The sequence below is a fragment of the Scyliorhinus canicula genome, chromosome 2 (genome assembly GCF_902713615.1).
Source record: "Scyliorhinus canicula chromosome 2, sScyCan1.1, whole genome shotgun sequence".
In the NCBI taxonomy this organism is placed as follows: Eukaryota; Metazoa; Chordata; class Chondrichthyes; order Carcharhiniformes; family Scyliorhinidae; genus Scyliorhinus; species Scyliorhinus canicula.
In genome coordinates this window covers 151585080-151603921 of record NC_052147.1, presented here as the reverse complement: position 1 = coordinate 151603921, position 18842 = coordinate 151585080, and the positions used below count along the sequence as shown (strand labels likewise).

Below are 18842 nucleotides of genomic sequence, written 5' to 3'. Positions count from 1 at the left end.
CCTAATGACGTCAGCCGTGCATGCGCGTGTTGGACAGCTCAAATCCGCGCATGCGCGGTTGCCGTCTTTCCCCTCAGCCGCCCTGCAAGACGTGATCTTGCGGGGCGGCGGAGGGGAAAGAGTGCGTCCCCTTGAGACATCGGCCCGACGATCGGTGGGCACCGATCGCGGGCCAGTCCCCTCCCGTGCACGGTCGTTGTGCCCGATCCCCGATCCGCCCCCCCTAGGTCCCACACTTACCTGCCGCGCCATGTTCATGACGGCAGTGACCGGGTGTGGTTGCCGCCATCGTGAACAGATTGGGAACGGTAGGCCGCTCGGCCCATCCGGGTCGGAGAATCGCGGGCCGCCGCGTTTCTCCGAGCGGCGTGTAGGAAAACCGGACACGCCATTTTGAGGGGGGTGGGAGAACAGCGGGAGGTGCGGGAGTGGACCTCCCGCTATTCTCCCACCCATCGTGGTTGCGGAGAATCGCGGCTGTAGTCTTATCCGGCGGGACCACGGCGTCCATCCTGCAGGGGGGCGGCCTGGTTTGGGGGGGGGGGGGGGTCCGACCCCAGAGTGGGGGGGGGGGGGGGTCGGGTCCGACCCCAGGCCGGGGGGGGGGGGGGGGGGGCGACCCCCGGGGGGGGGGAGCCTCCACCGTGGCCTGGCCCGCGATCGGGGCCTATCATTTGGCAAGCCGGCTTCTCCTGGTGGAGGCCTCTTTTACTATTTGCCAGGCCCCTGTAGCTCTAGGGCATGTGGCGTCGGGCCGGCACGGAGAAGGAAATTAGCGCGCATGCTCGAGTTTGCACCGGCCGCATCGCGCATGCCCAGACCCACACTGCCCATTTGACAACGGTATCGACAGCTGGAGCTGCATGAGTCACTCCAGTGCTGTGCTGGCCTCCTGTAAGGCGCAAGGATCGCTGATCCTGGGACCTGTTGACGCCGTTAGCCCATTGACGCGATGGTGTTTACGAAGGTGTTAACACGTAGCCTCAGGATCAGAGAATCCCACCCAAGGTATTTCTAAAACAAAACTTTATTATAAATGCAAGATTTTAAAAAACAATTTTGAGTACCCAATTCATTTTTTCCACACCTACCCTGCACATCTTTGGGTTGTGGGGGCGAAACCCATGCAAACACGGGGAGAATGTGCAAACTCCATACGGACAGTGACCCAGAGCCGGGATCGAACCTGGGACCTCGGCGCTGTGAGGCTGCAGGGCTAACCCACTGCGCCACCGTGCTGCCCTCTATAAATGCAATATTAACTTTTATTAACTTCACACTCAAAAAGAACAGCTTACAATTTACCCTTTAAACACTACTAAATTTCCCATTGAACGACAAGAAAAGAAACATAAGCTCTTAGTCTATCTTGCTGTGGGAGAGTTGTGGACTCAGTGTCAGGCAGATCAGAATTCAACTCCTTTCTCCAAACCTTTCTCCAAAAACTGTCTCTCTAAAGCTTTTCAAAAAGTCTCTCTGCATTCCTGGGCTCCACCCTGCAATGACCTCCTCTCCCCAAGCTAAAAAACTAATGAACTCTGCAGGATGCCAAGCACATTAACTTCCCAGCAACTTTCCCAGTCAAACCAAAGTCCATTAGACCAGATTGAAAAACACATTTGTCAATTTTGCTAGAAGCACCCAGGCCCTGCAAAACTGAATTATTTTTAAACAACCATGACTACTGCAGTCAAATACACTATAACCACAGGTGTTTAACCCTTAAATTGCCCAATAGGTAGAATCCAATATTCCTAAAGTCTTCCAGTCATCACAGATAAGATGTTAAAAGCAAGGTCCCACCTTCCCTTTCAGCCAGAGCTAAAATATCCCATGTCCAGACCAATATTCATCCCTCATCCAACATCACTGAAACAGATAGATGGTCATTAGCACATTACTGTCTGTGAGATCTTGCTGTGCATAAACTCACCGCTGTGTTCCCTGCACTACAACAGTGACTTCAAAAGCACTCCAGTGACTGTAATGCACTTTGAGACATCCAAAAGTCATGAAAGGCACTATATAAATGCAAGCCACCTCTGCTGACTATGAAATCTCATCTCCACGACCCTCTCGATATGCTGTGACCCCTGGTTGTGAAAAAGTTAAGTGAATTTGTGATGACATTTTGCCATGTACACCTGATGAAAGACAACATTTATATAATATAGAAAATTGATACAGGGTATGAGGCCAATTGGTCCTTATGACATAATATTTTATAAATATACAGTCACTTGGTGGTACAGAACTTGAATATTTCTGAAAGGAGAGACATGTTATCAAAGTTTTTCATCTTGCACTCATCAGGTCAAATGCAAGAATGCCAAATTTCACACTATCGCAACAATTTATTCTGCAGGAGGAAACATCTTAGGCAGTCTATACTCCCCATTGCTTTCTTCGAGACAGTGCCTTGGCTAGCCAACTAATCACTATAATTACAATATAACATATTCTAATATTGCATTACTTGTACTATGAATAAAGATTTTACAAACCAATCTGAAGGAGAAGACAACCAATAATCTAGGTCAGGGAAGAAAACGTCTTAGACAGCCCTGCTCTGCATCCTGAGATCAAGCTTACCTCTGTATGCAGTAAGGATCGCAGTAATCCTTTTCAATCTGCTCCATGTCTGGGAGATCCTTCCATCCGTCCTCATCAACTTGCCAACGATAAGGGAGCTTGAAGTGAACCAGCTTACACTTATCTGAGGGAAACACAAATGTACAAGGAGATTATTTCTGCTTATTCTCCTGTGGTTTTCCCTTCCACATATTTTGCAAATTTGTTGAATGTGCGTGTGGTGAAACTGGAAACCCCCTGCCCATCCCCAGAGCATCAGCCTGGGCCTCTGAATTACTAGTCCAGTGACATTGCCACTACGCCATCGTCTCCCCAAACTGCTAACACTGTTTTGTTGCTAAAAGGGAGATAAAGAGATAGACTGAAGAATTATAGGACAATGAGCCAAAGCTTGGTGATGAGAGACAGCGCAAACCGGCGTTTCGACAGACATGAGTTAATCAGCATGGATTTATTAATGGGAAGGCTGTGCTGACTCGTCTGAGGAAATATTTTGAGGAGGTAACCAAGAAGGATCCCATGAGGGTAATAGACTTGATGTAGTCTAGGTGACATTCGCAAGGTTTTTGACAAGGTAACACATGGCAGACTGGTCAGAAAATTGGCTCAGTGGCTTCTGGTGGCGGCCATGGAGGAGTAGGTCACACATTTGATAGCTCCCGCCTGTGACGGACTTTTGGACCTTCTTCCCCGTTTCCCCCCGGATTTTATGGGATAAATTGGGGAAGAGTGAGACAGTGAGGAGAAATCCCCCTCCGGTGTATGGAGAATTGGACCAGAAGTGGCCTTGTAAGAAGACAAAGTTCTATAAGAAAGACGCGAGCAGAGCCGGCAACACGGGAAAGCATGGCGGAGAAGTAGGGCTGCGGGAAGAAGCATAGTGGTCGACGGAGCAGCTGGTGATGTTTTTCGAGGATTGCTTTGCCAAGCTGAAGAAGGACACGCTGGACCCGATTAAGGCTTCGATTGATCAAGTTGTGCAGAATCAAGAGGCCCACAGGGGAGCGATCCAGGAGGTGGAGGAAAAGGTGTCCGAGCACGAGGAATACATAACCGTGCTGGAGACCAAGGTGGAGATGATGAACGACCGCCAGAAAAGAATGCAGGAGAAGCTGGAGGGCCTGGAGAACAGGTCGAGGAGGCAGAGCCTTAGAATTGTCGGCCTCCCTGAAGGCAGTGAAGGATCGGATGCAAGGACTTATGTGACGGACATGTTGGAGAAGTTGATGGGGGCTGAGGCGTTCCCTCGGCCCCTGGAAGTGGATTGAGTGCACAGAGCCCTCGCGAAGAAGCCCAGAGCGAACGAGACGCCGAGGGCCATGGTGGTCCGCTTTCACCAATTCCTGGATAAAGAACATGTTCTGCGGTGGGCCAAGAAGGAACGGAGCAGCAAATGGGAGAACTGTGAGCTGCGCATTTATCAGGACCTGGGCGCAGATCGGGCCAAGAGGCGAGCTGGGATCAATTGGGCAAAAACGACCCTCTTTAAGAAGGGGGTGAAGTTTGGGATGCTGTACCCAGCCCGTCTGTGGGTCACACATGAAGAACGGGACTTCTACTTTGAAACGTCAGATGAAGTATTGACCTTTATTAAAGAAATGAAGCTGGAGGCGAATTAAGAGACACTGAAGCCTTGGAGAAGTACTGTCACGGCGATTTTTTGTGCTGGGTTGTATAAATATAAGTAGTGGTGTGTGTAATAAGGGGCTGTTTGATGGCTAACGGTAACTTTGTCTTGCAGGGAGCTGGTTAGAGGGGAGGATGGGCTTTGTGGTTGGTTCTGTTTTTTGGGTGATTATTTTTTCTAAAATGGCTGTTTCTTCAGTTTTTTTTCCTGATGTTTGTTTACTGGGTAATGTGATGCTTTTAATATGTTTGTCCAAGTGGGGGAGAGGTGAGAGAACAATGGGAAGACAGACTGCTTGGTGCCAGGGGCGGGGGCTATCAAGTCAGCATGGGTCAGCTGACTCTCGGAAGCCCAGTGGGCGGCGAGCTGGTGTTAAGCTGGAGCTTCACTTGGGGGGGTTGGGTATCGAGTGTTGTTGCTGGCGGGGGTGGGGGGGGGGGGGGGTGGGGAGCTGAAGGCGGATGTGGCAATGCTACAAGAGACACACCTAAAGGTTACAGACCAGATGAGATTGAGAAAGGGGTGGGTTCACCAAGTATTTCACTCAGGGCTTGACTCAAAGACCAGGGGGGTAGCGATCTTGATCAACAAACGAGTGGCATTCGAGGCAGGGAGAATCATGTCAGACAAGAGGGTCGGCACATAATGGTGAGTGGGAAGCTGGAGGGGGTGCGAGTGGTACTTGTGAACATATATGCTCCGAATTGGGACGACGTGGAATTTATGAGGCGGGTGTTAGGTAAGATCCCAGACTTAGAGTCACATAACCTGATCATGGGAGGGGACTTCAACACAGTCATTGATCCGGAATTGGACCGGTCAAAATCCAGGACAGGGAGGAGGCCGGCTGAGGCAACGGAATTGAAGGGGTTTATGGAACAGACGGGGGGAGTAGACCCATGGAGGTTTGCACGGCCAAGGGCAAAGCAATTTTCCTTTTTCTCACATGTCCACAAGGTATACTCTCGCATCGACTTTTTTGTTCTGAGCAGGGCGCTAATACCGAAGGTGGTGGATACTAGGTATTCGGCAATCGCAGTGTCGGATCATGCCCCACACTGGGTGGATCTACGGGTTAGTTTGGAGAGAGGGCAACTCCCACTGTGGAGATTGGATATGGGGCTGCTAGCGGACGAGGCAGTCTGTGGGCGGGTTAACAAGCCCATCCAGAACTACCTGGAAACAAATGATACGGGGGAGGTCTCTGCAGCGACGGTCTGGGAAGCTCTGAAGGCAGTGGTCAGAGGGGAATTAATCTCGATACAGGCCCACAGAGAAAAGGTGGAACGGGTTGAAAGGGACAGGTTAGTGGAGGAGATACTCCAGGTGGACAGGAGATACTCGGAGGCCCCGGACGCGGGGCTACTGAGGGAGCGGCGGAGGTTACAGGTGGAGTTTGGGCTGTTGACCACAGGGAAAGCAGTGGAACAGTTGAGGAAGGCAAGGGGGGCAATCTGTGAGTACGGAGAAAAGGCAAGCAGAATTTTAGCGCATCAGCTCAGGAAAAGAGAGGTGGCTACGGAAATGGGTAAAGTAAAGAGTCGAGACGGTAATACGGTCCTGGACCCAGCGGGGGTGAACGAGACGTTTAAGGACTTTTTTTTTTCTTCCAGAATTTACAGTGCAGAAGGAGGCCATTCGGCCCATCAAGTCTGCACCGGCTCCTGGAAAGAGCACCCAACCCAAGGTTAACACCTCCACCCTATCCCCATAACCCAGTAACCCCGCCCAACACTAATGGCAATTTTGGACACTAAGGGCAATTTATCATGGCCAATCCACCTAACCTGCACATCTTTGGACTGTGGGAGGAAACCAGAGCACCCGGAGGAAACCCATGCACACACGGGGAGGATGTGCAGACTCCACACAGACAGTGGCCCAAGCCGGAATCGAACCTGGGACCCTGGAGCTGTGAAGCGATTGTGCTATCCACAATGCTACCGTGCTGTACTTCTATAGTAAATTATATGAGTCGTAACCCCCGGCTGGGGTGGAGGGGATGAGGCAGTTTTTGGATCAGTTGAGGTTCCCGAGGGTGGAGGAGGACCTGGTGGAGGGGCTGGGAGCCCCAATTGAGATTGAGGAAATAATCAAGGGGCTGGAGGGCATGCAGTCGGGCAAGGCCCCGGGGCTGGATGGCTACCTGGAGGAATTCTATAAGACGTTTTCAGAGATATTGAGCCCACTGCTGGTGAGGACATTTAATGAAGCAAGAGAGAAGGGAGTCCTCCCCCAAACAATGTCGCAAAAGTTCAATGATTTTGAAACAGGAGAAGGATCCGGAGCAATGCGGGTCTTACAGGCCAATTTCTCTACTGAATGTGGAAGCCAAACTGCTGGCTAAGATACTGGCCACAAGGATAGGGGACTGTGTCCCGGGGGTGATAGGGGAAGACCTGACGGGATTTGTAAAGGGCAGGCAACTCACGGCCAATGTTCGAAGGCTTTTGAATGTTATTATGATGCCCTCAGTAGGAGGGGAGGTGGAGGTAGCGATGGATGCGGAGATGGCTTTTGATCGGGTGGAGTGGAATTACCTGTGGGAGGAGTTGGGAAGGTTTGGGTTTGGTGAAGGCATTATTGACTGGGTGCGGTTGCTCTATCAGGCACCAGTAGTGAGTGTGCAAATGAACCTGCTGAGGTCGGAGTATTTTGAAGTACACCGAGGGACGAGACAAGGGTGCCCCCTCTCCCCATTGCTGTTTGCTCTGGCCATAGAGCCATTGGCCATGGCGTTCACAGCCTCTAGGAACTGGAAACAGCTTGTTCGGGGGGGCAGCAGACCTCGCTTTACGCAGATGACCTGCTCCTGTATATTTCAGACCCGATGGAGGGGATGGGGTAAGTAATGCGAGTCCTGGGGGAATTCGGCAAATTATGGGGGTATAAATTGAAAATGGGGAAAAGCGAGATGTTTGCGATCCAGGCAAGAGGACAGGAGAAGAGACTGGGAGAGCTACCGCTTAGAATGGTAGGGAAGAGCTTTCGATATCTGGGAATCCAGGTGGCCCGGGAATGGGAGGCACTGCACAAGTTAAACCTATCCCGGTTGGTAGAACAAATGGAAGGGGATATTAAGAGATGGGACATGCTCCCGCTATCACTGGCAGCGAGGGTACAGACCGTGAAAATGACGGTCCTCCCCAGATTTCTGTTCGTCTTTCAGTGCCTCCCCATCTTCATCCCAAAGGCCTTTTTCAAGCGGGTGAATGAGGTTATTTTGGGCTTTATGTGGGCGGGTAAAACCCCGCGAGTGAAGAAAGTGTTGCTGGAGCACAGTCGGGGGGAGGGTGGGTTGGCGCTGCCGAATATCTGCAATTACTACTGGGAGGGGTCGGCATGGGAGCGGATGGAGGCGGCGTCATGTAAAGACACCAGTCTGGGAGCATTGGTAACGGCACCTCTGCCGTTCTCGCCGGCCCGATCCTTCACAAGTCCGGTGGTGGTGGCGGCTCTGAGAATCTGGGGGCAGTGGAGGAGATATAAGAGAGTGGAGGGAGCATCGATTTGGATCCCGATTTATAATAAGCATCAGTTTGTACCGGGTAGACTAGATGGCGGGTTCCGGAGATGGCAAAGGGCAGGAATTAGAAGGATGGGGGAATCTATTTATAGATGGGAGCTTTCCCAACTTGAAAGCCTTGGAGGATAAATTTAAATTGCCAGCAGGGAATGGGTTTAGATATTTGCAGGTGCGAGACCTGAGAATCCAGGTGCCGGCCTTTCCGCTGCTGCCGCCACGGGGGATACAGAATAGAGTAGTTTCCAGTACCTGGGTGGGAGAGGGGAAGGTATCGGATATTTACCAGGAGCTTTCGGAGGCAGAGGAAACTCCGGTGGAGGAGCTTAAGGGCAAGTGGGTGGACGAGCTAGGAGGAGAGATAGAGGCGGGTCTATGGGCAGATGCCCTAAACAGGGTTAATAGCTCCTCATCATGTGCCAGGCAATTTTAGGTAGTCCACCGGGCACACATGACAGTGGCCTGGATGAGCAAGTTTTTTGAGGTAGAGGATAGGAGGATAGGTGTGTAAGGTGCGCGGGAAGCCCAGCAAATCATGTCCACATGTTTTGGGCATGCCCGAAGCTTAGAGGGTTTTGGCAGGATTTTGCTAAGGCAATGTCCACGGTGCTAAAACACGAATAGTGCTAGTCCAGAGGTAGCAATCTTTGGAGTGTCGGAAGATCCGGGAGTTCAGGGGGCGAAAGAGGCTGACGTCTTGGCCTTTGCCTCCCTGGTAGCCCGGAGACAGATCTTGTTAATGTTGAGAGACACGAAGCCCCCGAATGCAGAGACCTGGGTTAGTGACATGGCTGGGTTTCTCAGTCTCGAGAAAATAAAGTTCCCCCCTTAAGAGGGTCAATGGTCGGGTTCACCCGGAGGTGGCAGCCGTTCGTCGACTTTCTCGAGGAAAATTAAAATGTCAGCAGATGCAGTATTCTGGGGTGGGGTAAAGGGGGCCGGATTATTGTTTTATGGTTGTGGTGTGTGAAGATTGGGATGAGGGGAAATGTTTATTATACCATGTTAATGTTGATCATAGATCATAGAATTTACAGTGCAGAAGGAGGCCATTCGGCCCATCGAGTCCGCACCGGCTCTTGGAAAGAGCACCCTACCCAAGGTCAACACCTCCACCCTATCCCCACAACCCAGTAACCCCACCCAACACTAAGGGCAATTTTGGACACAAAGGGCAATTTATCATGGCCAATCCACCTAACCTGCACACCTTTGGACTGTGGGAGGAAACCGGAGCACCCGGAAGAAACCCACGCACACACGGGGAGGATGTGCAGACTCCGCACAGACAGTGACCCAAGCCGGAATCGAACCTGGGACCCTGGAGCTGTGAAGCAATTGTGCTACCCACAATGCTACCGTGCTGCCCTAATGTTATTGTTAATGTTATTTTTATTAAAATTTTCCAAGTACCTTAATAAAAACATTTAAAAAAAAAAAGAAAATTGGCTCAGTTGCAGGAGGCTACTGGATGTTTTTGTGATTGGAAGTTGCTTCGGGGGAGGGTGGTGTTCCGCAGAGCTCAATGGGGGCCCATTGCTGTTTGTGGCATGTAATCAGTGACTTTTTAAAAAAAAATTTAGAGTACCCAATTATTTTTTCCAATTAAGGGGCAATTTAGCGTGTTCAATCCACCTACCCTGCACATCTTTGGGTTGTGGGGGTGAGACCCACGCAGACACGGGGAGAATGTGCGAACTCCACACGGACAGTGACCCAGGGCAGGGATTCGAACCCGGGTCCTCAGCGCCGTAGGCAGCAATGCTAACCACTGTGCCGCCGTGATGCCTGTAATCAGTGACTTAACCACCATGTAGGGGGCAATGATGAAGAGGTTCAGAGAAATTGGCCGTGTGGGTGATAGTGAGGAAGAAAGCTGTAAAGTGTTGGATGATATCAATGGACTGGTCAGGTGGGCTGAAAAGGGGCAAGTGGATTTTAGTCCGAAGTGAGGTGATGTATTTGTTGAGCACAGTAAGAAGTCTTACAACACCAGGTTAAAGTCCAACAGGTTTGAATCAAACACGAGCTTTCGGAGCACAGCTCCTTCCTCAGCTCCTTCCTGAGGACGGAGCAGAGCTCCGAAAGCTCGTGTTTGAATCAAACCTGTTGGACTTTAACCTGGTGTTGTAAGACTTCTTACTGTGCTCACCCCAGTCCAACACCGGCATCTCCACATCATCGTATTTGTTGAGGACAACGAGGACAAGGGAATACAGAATAAATGATTGTGATGATAGCGGACTGAGCAGACATGCAATATTCTATAACAGGGAGGCTCTTCCTACCAATCATTCAGATGCATTGCACTTTGAGTCACGTGTGCGATGAGATAGAGCGGCGACAGAGAAGGAAGGGAAGCAAGTCCTGTACACTGGAACCCACTTCATTGTGGGACCTGCTGTCCCATGGGCCAAACCATCTCCAGGGCTGAACTTAGCCTGTCCAGCGGTATGAGGAGCCATTGTGGAAACTCACAACCCTGAGGATACAACATAGAACATAGAACAGTACAGCACAGAACAGGCCTTTCGGCCCTCGATGTTGTGCCGAGCATTGTCCAAAACATCTTCGAATCAAGTGACAGCTGGCCATGTTAACCATTCTATTGAGTGTAGACTGCTGTCTCCGTGAGGGAAAACAGCAGTTTCACCACAAACAGAAACTTTGTGAAGTCTCAATAGTTAATACCAAAGTGACAAACAAAGGGTTAGGTTACTTGGATCAATGCCGTGCAAAACAACAAGAGCCTTGAACACACTTTAGTTATTGTCATAAGTAAACAAACTCAAAGGTCTGCTGTTAGTCGCCATGGTGACATTCAGTACGTAGGTGCCTCCTTACATGGCGATAACCAAGTGCCAGAAAACAGTAACAGGAACAGAGGGACTTGGGAGTGAATATCCACAGATTTCTATAGTGGCTGGACAGGTAGACAGGGTGACCAAGAAGGCTTATGGGATTCTTTCCAAGAGTTTGAGTTTGAGAGCACGGAGGATATACTGGAACCACATAATTAGACTGTAGTTAGAGCATCGTGTGCAGCTCTGGTTACCACACCCATAAGAAGGATTCGATCACACTAGACTGGATACAAAGGAGACTTACAGAGGATGTTGCTGAGACTGGAGAATATTAGCGATGAGGAACCATTGGATTTTCACTGGAACAGATGCCAAGGAGAGATTTAATTGAAGTGTATAAAATTCCTGGGTAGAGTGGTTAGGAAGAACCCGAACAGGTCAATAGAGTCAATGACAGAAGACATAGATTTAATCTAATTGTTGGAAGGATTAGTGGGGGGGAGGTTGGGAGTATTTCTTTCACCCAGACCTGGAAATCACTGTCTGGAACACGGTAGAGACAGAAACTCATCACATTAAAGAACACTTGGAAATATAACTTGAGGCACTGTAGCGTCCGGGTTACAAAAGCTAGAGTTGGAAAGGTCGGATTAGACTGGCTGGCAAGGACACAATGGGCTAAATGATGGCCTTCTGAATCGTAAATCTTTCTATGTTTCCAGGTTTCTATTTCCAGTTAAACCAAGATGGGCAGATTGGCCTTCATTGTGCCTATCAATCTGGCAAGCTCCAAGGCTCTCTCTGTTTTAACACAAAAATTCCTATGGCACAATCACAATGAGGGAGGTGAGAGTTTGCCCGGCGCCCTGGTTGACATTTATCCCTCAATTGACTTCATTAAAACAAATGATCTGGTCATTAGCTCATTGCCTTGTTGTGAGATCTTGCTATGCACAATTTAACTGCCACGTTACAACAGTGATAACAGCTGAAAGGTGTCATGATATGCAGACACACACATAATGATATACAGACAAGCAGCTATTGGACACAGAGAACAGGATATGATCAATAAGCAGGCAGGACACTCAGGAGTGGGATCTGACTATAAAAGACACGAGGCACTCACACTCCACCTCTTTCCACTGATGAACATTTAGAGAGTCAGTCAAGGATGTTGTTACAATCTCACACCTCCACCACGTGGCTAAGAGCTAGTCTGGTTCAGTCAGACAGAGGAACCATATTTAAGTTAGCAGAGAGTCGAACTCACAGAGAACTGTGCTAACTGTGCTATTAGTTCAATAAACCTGATTGAATTAACTTCAAGGTCTGGAGTATCTTCCTGATCTAAGCTGCATCCAATTGCAGCCAGTGTTAGACCAGTGTACCTAACATGACATGATACCAGGAGACTACTAATTTGAGGTGGCTTACCTCAGTCCGTTCCGCGATGACCAGCAAATGTATCCCAGCACCATGGAGAAGATTCAGAATCCTCACCAGCTCAGGACCTCCGGCAATCTCAGTGCCAACTGGCGGACATTCAAGAAAAAGTTTCTTCTGTACATCGAAGCCTCAGACCTCGAGGGTGTGTCTGATGCAAGAAAGATCGCGCTTCTCCTCTCAACAGCAGGTGATCAAACTATCGAACTCTTCAACTCATTTAACTTCACCGAAGGCCAGGACAAGACAGTTTCAGACCATCCTGGACAAGTTCGATAGTCACTGTGAAGTGGACACCAATGAAATCTTCGAGCGCCACATATTCAGACAACGTCTCCAAGGTAAAGATGAATCTTTCAGTGCCTTCTGAACTAACCCCGGCCTGCTAGCGCTGTCCTGCAACTTTGGTGATATTGCTGACTCTATGATCAGAGACCAAATCGTGTTTGGAGTTCACTCTGATCCTCTGAGAGAGCAGCTCTTAAAAATCAAGCATATGACCCTGCCAGTCGCGATTGAAACATGTACAGCGCATGAGCAGGCAAAAAAATCTGTATTCCCAATACAATTCGGCTGAAAATGAGAAACTTGCCTCCCAATGGCAGTGTATGTGCAGGCCATCTCCCAGATGCAGCACCTCAGCATTGAAGACAGCGGCCATCTCGCGCGCTTTTCCCGGAGCCCCACGCATGTGCGATGCGAACGTGATAACAAAGCGGCCGACACCCGCAATGCGCAGGTGCAGACGTCTGCCGACCGCACTGTGCATGTGCGATGACGTACACCGCATCATGGCCCCAACATCATGACGTGCCCGAACTGTGGCAACGCCCACTGAAAGGGACACTGCCCTGCAAGAGGCAAGCGCTGTTTAAACTGCAGGAATCCTGGACACTATGTAGCCTTGTGCAGGTCTGCAGCACCAGTCAGAGGCCAGCGTTCCCAATTCCGACGACAGCACATCCAGAATGTGCAACAACGATTCTGATCCTGGCAGTACAACGGATCCAGAGGACGAGTGCCTGGAGGCCGCCTACCGAGTGGGTATCATTACCACACGTGAGCATGCCACACCTAACTCATCTCACATTCAGTCCATCCTCGCTGTAGTTTCGGAGGACGAATGGTTTGCGGTGATGCAGGTCAACCGCTGCTCCGTCCAGTTCCAGCTGGACACAGGTGCTTCTGCCAACCTCCTCTCACAGGCAGACTTCAAACACATCAAGCAGCCCCCCAAGGTCCTTCCATCAGCCTGCCAGCTCCTGGACTATAACGGTAATGCCATCACGGCACTGGGGTCCTGCCATCTACTCGTCTCCAACCAGAGCAGCCATGCACGGCTAAGGTTTGAAATTGTCAAGCCGGACAGGGCTCCCTACTGGGCGCACAGGCCTGCAAAAAGCTAAACCTGGTGCAGCGGGTTTATTCAACAACATCCTCCAACGTGAATCTTCAAGCTGGCATTGACGACATCTTCGCTCAGTAACCAGATGTGTTTGACGGAATGGGCACTTAGCCATATCGGTACAAGATCCTACTGCGACCTGATGCCAAGCCAGTGGTCCATGCACCACGCCGGGTCCCAACTCCACTGAAGGAGCGCCTGAAGCAACAGCTCAAGGAGCTGCAGCAGCAGGGAATCATTTCCAGGGTAACCGAACCGACTGACTGGGTCAGCTCGATGGTGTGTGCTAAAAAACCCTCTGGAGACCTGCGCATCTGCATTGATCCCAAGGATCTCAACCAGAATATAATGCATGAACACTACCCCATCCCGAAGCGGGACTCCCCAGTGAGCTGGCACATGCGCGGCTTTTCACAGAGTTAGATGCATCACATGGATTCTGGCAAATCCAGCTGGATGAGTCCAGCAGGAAGCTCTGCACCTTCAACACCCCGTTTGGCAGGTACTGCTATAACCGTATGCCATTCAGCATCGTCTCGGCATCGGAGATATTTCATCGCATCACGAAGCAGATGATGGAGGGCATCGAAGGGGTTTGTGTGTACATGGACGACGTCATCATATGGTCCACGGCCCCTGAGGAGCATGTTTCCCGTCTCCAGCAGGTATTCCGCCATGTCCATGCCAATGGCCTGAAGCTGAACAGGGCCAAATGTTGCTTTGGCATGACGACACTCAAGTTCCTAGGAGACCACATCTCTCAGCTGGGCGTGCGCCCAGACACAGACAAGGTCAAGGCCATCGCAGCCATGAAGGTCCCGGAAGACAAGAAGGTGGTATTGCTGGGCATGGTCAATTTTCTGGGCAAGTTCATCCCAAACATGGCCTCACACACTATGGCCCTACGAAACCTAGTGAAGAAGTCCACTGCCTTCGAGTGGGAGGCGGCCCATCAGGCAGAGTGGTTGGAGCTGAAAGCCAAGCTCTCCACTGCACTTAGCATTTTTCAACCCAGACAGGTAAACGAAAATCTCGACAGATGCGAGCCAGGTTGGCGTCGGTGTGGTCCTGCTACAAAGCGATGACACTTCATTCTGGGCACCGGTTGCCTACGCATCAGGGGCAATGACGCCCACCGAACAAAGGTATGCACAAATCGAGAAGGAATGCCTGGGCCTTCTCACTGGCATTCTCAAGTTTCACGATTATGTCTATGGCCTGCCGACATTCAGTCGAGACGGATCACAGGCCCCTGACCCACATTATCCACAAGGACCTTAATGACATGACGCCTCGGTTGCAGCGCATCCTCCTCAAACTCAGAAGGTACGACTTTGACCTGGTCTACATGCCTGGCAAGGAGCTCATCATTGCCGATACACTGTCCCGCTCCATCACCGTGCCTAGTGAACCACCGAACGTCATCCGGCAAATTGAGTCCCAGGTTGAGTCACAGGTGCAGCTGTGTACTAGCACCCTCCCGGCATCTGATGAGAAGGTGATTCGTATCCGTGAGGAGACAGCCAAAGAACCCCTCTTGCAGCATGTTATGCAACATCTAGCCAATGGCTGGCAGAAAGGGCAGTGCCCTCAATTTTTCAATGTAAAGAACGACCTGATGGTGGTTGATGGTATCCTCCTCAAACTGGACCAGATTGTAATTCCACACAGTCTCCAGAGATTGGTGCTCCGTCAAATCCATGAGGGCCACCTGGGTGTGGAAAAGAGCAAACGCAGAGCCAGGCAGGCTGTCTACTGGCCTGGGATCAGCCAGGACATCGCGAACATGGTCCTTAACTGTGCGACCTGTCAACGCTTCCAGCCAGCGCAGAGTAAGGAGACACTTCAGCAGCATGAAATCGAAACCTCTCCGTGATCCAAGGTTGGCTTCGACCTCTTTCATTCAAATGGTTGTGATTACGGGTTAATCATTGATTACTTTTCCAATTGACCTGAAGTCGTGAAGCTCTCAGACCTCATATCTCAGACCATCATCAAGGCCTGTAAGGAGATGTTCTACAGGCATGGTATCCCACTCACTGTCATGAGTGACAATGGCCCGTGCTTCAGCAGCCATGAATGGTCTCTGTTTGCCCAGTCGTATCAGTTCAAACACGTCACTTCCAGCCCACACTCTCCACAGTCAAACGGAGAAGTTGAGAAACGGGTGCACATAGTGAAGCAGCTCATCTGCAAGGCCGCGGATTCTGTGTCTGACATTCACCTTGCGCTGCTTGCGAACAGGGCGACCCCACTGTCCACTGGCATGTCGCCGGCTCAACTCCTGATGAACAGGGACCTGCGAATGACACATCCAGCCATATACGTGCCAGACCTGGATCACCTCCCAGTGCTGCAGAAGGTGCAGCAACTCCGGCAAAAACAGGGCTATGATGCTCATGCCACCGATTTGCCCGTGTTATCCCCATTAGACACTGTTCGGGCCAAGATCTCTGATGGAGGCTGGTCAGCTCCAGCTGTCGTTGTTCGACAGGCTGCCGCCCCCCCCCCCCCCCCTTCCTCCCCCCCCCCCCCCCCCCCCTCCGGGGCCGCTCGTATGTTGTGCGTCTGGTTGATGGTTCTGTTGTGCGACGAAACAGACGGGCACTGCGCAGAGTTGCCTGCCCTCAACCACATTCTGCTGCGTTTCCTTCTGTTGTTTTGCCACCTCCTCATACCTCGACTCACGAGGCCACCAGTCCGGCTTCAATCCCACCCATCAAGGCGCTGTCGTCCCCACCACCACCTCTCCGGCGGTCGACCAGGATCAGAGGCAAGCCCCAGAGACTGGACTTATGCACATTTGTTTTGTTTGCTATGTTCTGTGTTCTCGCATTAGACAGATGTTTTCACATGTACATATGTTCACATCCACTGCATGTATATATGTTAATATTGCCCTATTCTTGTAAATACGCTCACATATGTCATCCAAACATTAAAAAAAGGGGAGATGTCATGATATGCAGACACACACATAATGATATACAGACAAGCAGCTAATGGACACAGAGAACAGGATATGACCAATAAGCAGGCAGGACACTCAGGGGTGGGATCTGACTATAAAAGACACGAGGCACTCACACTCCGCCTCTTGCCACTGATGAACATCTAGAGAGTCAGTCAAGGGTGTTGTTACAATTTCACACCTCCACCACGTGGCTAAGAGCTAGTCTGGTTCAGTCAGACAGAGTAACCACACTTAGCAGACAGTCGAACTCACAGAGAACTGTGCTAACTGTGCTATTAGTTCAATAAACCTGATTGAACTAACTTCAATGTTTGGAGTATCTTTCTGATCTAAGCTACATCTAGTTGCAGCCAGTGTTAGTACCGAACACGACAAAAGGTACTTCACTGTTTTTTATGACGCTCTTTGGGATGTCTGTCGTAAAAAGGTTCGTAACGGCTTATATGTGGGACTGCATAAATAGCACTGCCCACAGTGAGGATGAAATAAGAGAGCACATGATGAGAGTCAAGAGGGAGAATATTCATGGCTTCAGCAGTATAGGACCTAGTTGTGGATAGCTATAAATAGTTTAGTTGTAGATAATAAAGTTAGTTTTTTAGGACATACCAACGTCTTAGTAAGCAGTCCGAAACTAGACAAACCGACATACAATATGGTGGCAGCGGTGGAAGCAGCGCTAATGGACCCCCAAATGGATAAGTGGAAGTTTCTCTTTTTAATCGGGAGAAGATAAATGAGGAGGCTCTATTCTTTGAAATGAGAAAGTTGCTGTTGAGATAGCCACTATAAATTATCATGTGGAGATGCCGGCGTTGGACTGGGGTGAGCACAGTAAGAAGTCTTACAACACCAGGTTAAAGTCCAACATGTTTGTTTCAAACACTAGCTTCCGGAGCACTGCTCCTTCCTCAGGTGAATGAAGAGGTTTGTTCCAGAAACACACATACAGACAAAGTCAAAGATGCCAGACAATGCTTAGAATGCGAGCATTTGCAGGTAATTAAATCTTTACAGATCCAGAGAGAGGGGTAACCCCAGGTTAAAGAGATGTGAATTGCCTCAAGCCAGGACAGTTGGTAGGATTTTGCAAGCCCAGGCCAGATGGTGGGGGCTGAATGTAATGCGACATGAATCCAAGGTCCCGGTTGAGGCCGTACTCATGTGTGCGGAACTTAGCTGTAAGTTTCTGCTTGGCGATTCTGCGTTGTCGCGCGTCCTGAAGGCCGTCTTGGAGAACGCTTACCCGGAGACCAGAGGCTGAATGCCCTTGACTGCTGAAGTGTTCCCCGACTGGAAGGGAACATTCCTGCCTGGTGATTGTTGCACGATGCCCGTTCATTCGTTGTTGCAGCGTCTGCATGGTCTCGCCAATGTACCACGCTTCGGGGCATCCTTTCCTGCAGCGTAAGAGGTAGGAATGCAGCGTATGCAGGAAAAGATGTCCCGAAGTGCGGTACATTGGCGGGACCATGCAGAAGCTGCAACAACGGATGAACGGACATCGTGCGACAATCACCAGGCAGGAATGTTCCCTTCCAGTCGGGGAACACTTCAGCAGTCAAGGGCATTCAGCCTCTGATCTCCGGGTAAGCGTTCTCCAAGGTGGCCTTCAGGACACGCGACAACGTAGAATCAGCAAGCAGAAACTTATAGCCAAGTTCCGCACACATGAGTGCGGCCTCAACCGGGACCTGGGATTCATGTCGCATTACATTCATCCCCCACCATGTGACCTGGGCTTGTGAAATCCTATCAACTGTCCTGGCTTGAGAATAGTCACATCTCTTTAACATGGAGTTACCCCGTTTCTGCATCTGTAAAGATTTAATTACCTGCAAATGCTCGCATTCTAAGCATTGTCTGGCATCTTTGACTTTGTCTGTATATATGTTTCTGGAACATACCTCTTCATTCACCTGAGGAAGGAGCAGTGCTCCGAAAGCTAGTGTTTGAAACAAACATGATGGACTTTAACCTGGTGTTGTGAGACTTTGAACTATAAATTAGACTGTGAGCACAAAACTGGAGAATAGTAGGTCAATTTAATGAGATACAAGTAAAACTGCAGGTTAGAGTAAAGCTCTTTCTTCCCCATTGCATGATGAGCTCATGAAACAGAACCAGGAGGGTTGAAATGTTGGAATAACTCAGCAGGTCTGGCAGCACCTGTGGAGGGAGAAACCGAGTTAACATTTTGAGTTTGTATGACTCTTCCTCTGAACTTTGAGCATCAAACTGCTGCTCCCTCTTCTCTAATGATGAGCTCCCAGGTTCAGAACCACGTTTCTCAGCCAAATTTAGTCCCCTTTCCAACACATCAACCAGCTGTGGTCTCAGTACCTTTAAAGGAACAGTGCTTCCTCAGAAAGAACATGCAGATCTCCACACTGTCCACGTTACTGCGGGCGTGACTGGATGGCAACACTTTAACTGGAACAAAATACAGAGATCACATGTTAAGAAATACA

At 50.1% G+C, this 18842-nt stretch overlaps 1 protein-coding gene across 2 annotated transcripts in view; it reads right to left on the bottom strand.

Moving 5' to 3' along the window:
- LOC119959651 (protein mono-ADP-ribosyltransferase PARP12-like) overlaps positions 1–18842 on the bottom strand; it is a 79105-nt gene that overhangs the window by 37283 nt on the left and 22980 nt on the right. For both annotated transcript variants that reach the window (XM_038787838.1, XM_038787841.1), the window contains 2 exons: positions 18715–18804; positions 2593–2716 (listed from right to left, as the gene is read on the bottom strand). In XM_038787838.1, the coding sequence (XP_038643766.1) occupies positions 2593–2716; positions 18715–18804 (214 nt within the window). The remainder of the gene's footprint in view (positions 1–2592; positions 2717–18714; positions 18805–18842) is intronic.